General features: G+C 39.1%; 1 protein-coding gene and 1 long non-coding RNA gene across 2 annotated transcripts; both read right to left on the bottom strand.

The window, feature by feature from the left end:
- Positions 1-337: 337 nt before the first annotated feature.
- On the bottom strand, positions 338-4356 carry LOC147313648 (uncharacterized). The gene is made up of 5 exons (XR_015124963.1): positions 4266-4356; positions 3125-4182; positions 2956-3012; positions 2740-2853; positions 338-1469 (listed from the first exon to the last, which is right to left on the bottom strand). It is a non-coding gene; the product is annotated as an uncharacterized LOC147313648 (long non-coding RNA).
- A 94-nt stretch (positions 4357-4450) lies between these two features.
- LOC147313647 (uncharacterized) lies at positions 4451-6154 on the bottom strand. Its single transcript, XM_086263332.1, has 3 exons — positions 5984-6154; positions 4612-5263; positions 4451-4500 (listed from the first exon to the last, which is right to left on the bottom strand). The coding sequence occupies exons 1-2, from the start codon at positions 6057-6059 to the stop codon at positions 4656-4658; spliced, it is 684 nt and encodes a 227-aa protein (XP_086119458.1). The 5' UTR covers positions 6060-6154; the 3' UTR covers positions 4451-4500; positions 4612-4655.
- Between the last annotated feature and the right edge of the window lie 201 nt (positions 6155-6355).

The following is a 6355-nucleotide window of genomic DNA, read 5'->3' as shown; positions in this document are numbered from 1 at the left end:
TACAATATTTCTGCTAAATTCTGCTATGCTATTGTATTTCTGCCAAGTATTATGTTTCCTCTAAGATATTGCAGTTTTGCTAAGTTATTCCATTTTAGCAAACTTCTTTTGCTTCTGCAAAGTTTTTACAATTTCTGCAACTTTTCAGCTTTTTCAGCTACTTTTTGCATACAGCTTCAGCTTTAAGCATCCACACTGCATTTTCGCAGGAAATGCAAATTTTTCTAGTTAGTTTTAGTATTACTCTTATTATTCTTTATGGGTCACAAAATAAACGTTTCACATATTTTCAGGCGAGAATGTAGCTGTGCAAACCTCAAATATCTGCTCAGTTTATCAAGACACCACATATTTTCAAAAGCGCTCCGACGTTTTCGGAGACGTCTGTTACCCACTAGCTCGATAGCGAGCCGGGGGCTAGGCTCACTAGAGCCGTGAGAACACCGGACTCCCGGCAAATCGTTTTCAAACCCACCGCAGTCTTTCGCTACTCAGGTTAAACATATATAGGTCACTTAGATAACTTAAAAATGTTATCGTTTGGCTTTTTTTTAGTATTTTATTTGTTCCTGAGTAAATCGGTTTGGCTGAGATTAAAGTTATAGTTTCTGTAAGCAAAGCAAAACTGTTTATGTGAAAAACTGTAAAATATAATTTCCGTGTTCTGTAAAATATAATTTCAGTGTTCTTTTTACATTTCATAAGAGTAAAATCCTTGTAGGAGTAAATGTATCCAAGCTTCTGACAGATGTCACAGATGTTTAACTTATTGTTGTTTACTTGTAGTGTACAATAAATAATCAAAAACACAGGATTATTGTGCAATGCTTCATTACTCATTAATCTTACAAATGTTGAAAGGTAAAAGTGTTCAATAAAATCCTAAATATTGCAAAATGCTGTAAGAACTCTTCTTTTGCTGCTTTAGGTCACATCCCATTATATTGACTACTGTACACACACTAGTTAATATTTAAGATACAAAAAATACTGGTTTCTGTGCATGCATCTGCAGTGAAGGTGTGTGTTGTTTTGCCATGCAGCTTTTACTTGCTTAGGCGCAGTCAAGCACTCTTCTTCATTTTGCCTACCATGAAGTCAAGCCAAAAAACAAGAAAAGAAAAACGATTTTTCTGGTATCTGAAGTATAACAGTTCCCTGAACTACCTCTGATAGTGTCCTCATCATCATAACATTCCCTTTATTTATGATTAGTTATCTTCATCTTCAGAGGTCTGGGTGACAGTTTTAGTGTTTGCTTTAAATAACAAAAAACAACAAAAACTCAAAACAAAAACTTGAAATATATATATATTCTATATACATATATAGAGATGCTCACTCCTGATTGGACACTGAGCTGCACCACCTTCTCCTTCACTCCTCCACCTTGCTGTCCTCTGTGCTCTCTCTCCTCCATCTCCAGGGAACAAATCAGAGTCTGAGCACCAAACCTGTGGACTGTTAATCTGCAGATAAGAAGGAAAACACGCAGAATTCTCATGTTTGCCATTTTTCATACCGTATTACTATAGTATATTAGTTTACCAGTCCAACAGATTTATTTTCCCAAATGGATCATTACAGCTTTTGCCACACTGGTCCACTTGATTGTCAAAGTGTATTAGCTCTTTATTATTTCTTTCTTTTCTTTACCTTGAAATTATTACAATCAGAACGGACAGGACTGGGGATGGGAAAGAGAAAGATGAAGAAAAGAGAAGTTGGGAAGATGCTCAACAGAAGGAGATGGAAAGCAAAAAGATAGGAGAAGAGAGACACAGAGAGAGAAGACACTAAAAATCTGTTTGATCACCTGCTGGAAAAATAAAAACAAGCAAAAAGAGAAAAACACAGTAGCGAAACCACAGCAAAAACCAACATAAGCACAAGTTATAGTAAATAATAAATATCTCCATCTCCCGGAAGGGCCTGATCGAGCCACAGGGGCCATAAACTGACAGTTTATTTATAACTAGAAATAATAAAGCAGTTGACGTGTTTCAGGCTGTGACTTTTAGTATCTGTTGGTACTTCATCACTTTGAATAAGTGTAAGTCAACACCAGGCCGCACTTTCAGTCTTTCCATTAAACAAATGAACAACAATCCATTGTTTTCACCATTAAACAATAAAATATGCTTCTTGACTCCTTGATGCAGGTGCCCACCTACGACCTGGTTTATTAATACTAAGCTAAAGAGGAAAGCAACTCACTGTAGTTCTCACAGCTCAGGACAAGCAGACACCTGATGTTGAGTGACTGAATGGAACTAAAACAAGAATTCATAATTATGTTTGTCTGCCATGAACACGTGATGATAAAACTCTGCATATGCAGTCAGGAGACTGATGACCTGTGAAATGAGCTGTTAGAAATGTGCAGATATGTGTAAACATTGATCAGCATTTAACATCCAGGATGGAGCAAAACTTCTGACCTGCATGTATGAGAACCTTTAATCACATCATCTTTGTAGTGAAATAGCTGATGACTCATTAAACGTTTCCATGTAATTTATCCACAGTGAAAAATATTCACTTTGCTGGATCTGAAAATCACGTGTTCATTTCATTAGACACTAGCAATACCATTAAACTGGACCTTATCATTATCATATAGCACTAAATGTGAAACTGTGTCATATAACAATCTATATATGTAATATGTGTTTGCCTGAATCTTCCAGCACAAACAGAAAGACGAGCTGTTGTCTGAGTATCAACGCAAGTACACACCAGAAATCGTTCAGTAAAGACAAATTTAATAAATGAAAGCTGGTGAGAGGGCCTTTGATGTTTCTCTTTGGATCATCCTGTTGTTTGTCTCCCAGTGTCGTTACTGCTCCTCTCCTTTCAAAGACAAACACCAAATAACACCAAATGAGAGTGAATCACTTCAGAAACACTCCTGGTTATTGTGAGCAAACGTCATAACATGATGAATGTATTTACCATTTTACTGAGGGAAAATCTTCTGTGTGGAGTTTCTTCTCATCTTGGCTCTTTTTCCTGACATTTAGAAACAAGAGGCAGAAAAGAAAGAATAAAAGTTAAAACCTCAACAAGTTTTTTAATGTTTGGGATGTTTTAGAAACAACCTTAAACACTATTTACTACTTACCACTTTGTTCATTCTTGCTGACGTTCACTCTCCTCATCTTCTCTCTAAAGGACAAATGACAGAAAAGAGGGAATCATTTTAGTAACTTTATCAACCAGGTGAGCAGAATTTTAGATATTTATCAATATTCTGATTAAAAGCAGAGTGAATACTTATCTTTTTACGAGAAAGGGTTCAATCCGTCCTGTCTTAGGTCTTAATGTCACCTTGGCTCCTCTGTTTTCTCTGAAAAACAAAAGACAAATGGGAAGAAAAAAATTAGTAAATGATTTCAGCAACTAGAGGAAGTGTTCACTGAGGAGGAGCTGTCATAATAATATAAAATCAATATATACTTATCTTTTTTTTAATGACAGTTTACAGAGCACGCTGGCTTCGCTCCTCCCTCCGCTCCTCTCTGAAAGTTAACTGGATAAAGGATAATAACAATTAATAACATCATCAAAACAGACAAACCTGAAAGAATTGCTGATCAGAGCTGTGACAGAGTCACAGATTAGTTGGATGTATACTTATCTTTCACAATGAGAGCGTTTGCATAGACGTCTCTTCAGGTCTTTTTATTGTTTTCTCTCTGGAGAGGAAAGTGATGAGACTGATGAGGAAATACCAAATACAAAGACTGACAAAGGGAACTGAAAAAGTCTAACCAAAACCTATACTGGGGGAAAACTGTAGGAAACAGAACTACTGAGGCAAGGAAACACGAGGGGACGGAGACTAACACTCTGACAAGGGACAAAGGGAGACTGACACTATATTTACACACAGGAGGCTGATTATGGGAACTAAGGACACATAGAAACACAGCTGAACCGAATAAGAAATGAACAACAAGTCGAAACAAACTCTAATGACAGTTCAACCAGATTCTAAACACAACAAATAACTTTCAGGATGTTTCAACAATGTGTAAAATGAGTTCTTATCTTTTTTTGTGAGAGGGCCTTCAATGTTTCTCTTTGGATCATCCTTCCATCCATTTCTTCTGCTTAACCATTGGAGCCATCCCAGCTGTTATGGGGCCAGAGGCGGGGGTATAACCTGGACAGGTCAGTCTAACACAGAGAAACAGACAACCATTCACACTCACATTCAACCTAACTGCATCTCTCTGGACTGTGGGATGAAGCTGGAGTACCTGGAGGGAACCACAAAGGCGCCAGGACTGTCTTGCTCTCAGATGACGCCCGTTCACGCTGCTCTGAAGACCCTCAGTTGTCTTTGGATCAAATAACACCAAATGAGAGTGAATCACTTCAGAAACACTCCTGGTTATTGTGAGCAAACGTCATAACAAGATGAATATATTCACCATTTTACTGAGGGAAAATCTTCTGTGTGGTGTTTCTTCGCAGCGTGACTCTTTTGCCTGACTTTTAGAAACAAGAGGCAGAAAAGAAAGAATAAAAGTTAAAACCTCGACGATTTTCAAATATTTTAGGACATTCTTTTAGAAACAACCTTAAGCACTATTTACTACTTACCACTTTGTTCAGGCTTGCTGACGTTCGACATGCTTCACTGTATATTATAATCTCAAGCGCTTCCTTGCTTGAGTCGGGCTCCGGATGCTGCTCTCTTCCTCCGCCTTCCTCTTAGCACGCTTTGCCGACATATTTAGAAAACGGCAGAGCACCGAAGTGAGAACTCTGCCGTCCGCGCTGTAGTCTGTTACTCTCCAGCGGTTCTTCATCTCAGTGTCCTCTGTTTGGTAAACAGTGGAGATGACTCTGGTGACGGGGAGGCCGTCGACAGTCAGGGTGCGGACACAGTTCCTCCGATCTGCCTTCAGCACAGCAAGATCTGCTTTCTCTGGAAGAACTGGAGTCAGGAAGCGTGGATGAGAGCTGGAGCCCGCAGGCGGCAGCATCATGCCAGCTGGTGAGTCCGTAGGAGGAGAAGGAGTGGTGTTCTCTCTCTGGCTCTGCCTCACATCGACAAATGGTGTCGTCACCAGGTCCCGGTGGAACCATCCTTTAAAAGGTATGCAAGGAAAGTCCTTGGACCCAGTCACCAGGTTATGGTAAAGAGTGAGGACCAGGTGAGGCATGGAGTTCAGATGCCTCCTGCTCAGTTCACGGTTCCTCAAGTTAGTGACGACCATCTGAGGTGCAGTGACTGGACTCACCAGATCAGCTACGAGAAAGCAAAGCGTGCGTCTACGTTAATCATGTGATCACACAAATTAAAGCCTGAATTTAAATTGTCCAGACATGGCTTTACATCATCATAAGCTCTTCCACACACAAACAGTAAGAAGCGCCCAGCAGAACTCATTGTTTATGAAAGCCTTCACATTTTTCACCTGGTAAAAGTTTTCATGTGTGTAAGGCTGCGTGGATTTTCACTGAGGTTTTAATACGCATTCACATTAAGGAGTAATATCTTCATATTAGTTGAGCATCGATATTTTGTGGATAAAGCAGCTACATTTAGGTGAGAAACCTCCCACCTCCTTATTGCAGGCACACACTGTTTCAATCTCAAACTCATCCTGCGACTCTGTGAACTTTTAAAACTCCAGCTTCTCCAGCTTTACACATTCACAATCTATGAAACGTTCACGTATAACTCAGCGCCAGCGGCCCAAACATGTCAACTCAAACCCTCTACATGCAAAAACGGCCGCGCGCTGACGTCAGCGTCCTCCAACGCCTTAAGTCGTTAGCAATTAAAAAAAAACATGGCGCCATCTTTATAGCGTACTGGCACATGTTAAAATTGATGTTACTCAAGTATGAAACATCTCATCCTAAATGTTAACACTCATGAAGTCCTACTTCCAAACAATAAAAGACAAAAATCTAAGTTGTATTTGTTTGCTAGCACTCTGACATATTAGCCTGCTGTACTCACCATAGCTTTGATCTAACACCTCCTCAATGAAAAGGGAGAGCAGGTGCATCTCGCGACTCAAGTTTGAAGAAGTCATTTTGCAAATCCTTCTTGAAGATTTTCAAACGTTAGCTGTAGTTTGAAAAATCCGAGTTTTCACAGCACTAGTGGGAAAAAGCTCCTGTTTGCGCTCAAACGTGAAACCCGAATTCCAGTTTTTCCTCCTGCTTTTATACCTGCACTCAAACACGTCATCATCACCATGACACCCAGGGTCACCGAAAATCAATTTTATTTATTTAAAATAAAGTTCGTCTAATTATCATAGTTTTTAAAATATATATATATTTCTCATTTTATTTTACTGCTTTATTCATCCTTTTTAAAAAATAT

This window comes from Aulonocara sp. 'chitande type north' Nkhata Bay, linkage group LG15, assembly GCF_057382095.1.
Source record: "Aulonocara sp. 'chitande type north' Nkhata Bay isolate Kocher_YH1m ecotype deep benthic linkage group LG15, A_spYH_male_GT1.1, whole genome shotgun sequence".
In the NCBI taxonomy this organism is placed as follows: domain Eukaryota; kingdom Metazoa; phylum Chordata; class Actinopteri; order Cichliformes; family Cichlidae; genus Aulonocara; species Aulonocara sp. 'chitande type north' Nkhata Bay.
This window is presented reverse-complemented; position numbering and strand designations above follow the sequence as displayed.

Coding starts and splice junctions, on each gene's coding strand:
- LOC147313647 (XM_086263332.1), bottom strand. CDS start 6,059: ATGACTTCTTCAAACTTGAGTCGCGAGATGCACCTGCTCTCCCTTTTC. Junction 5,264..5,983: donor GGTGTTAGATCAAAGCTATG/GTGAGTACAGCA, acceptor GCTTTCTCGTAG/CTGATCTGGTGAGTCCAGTC.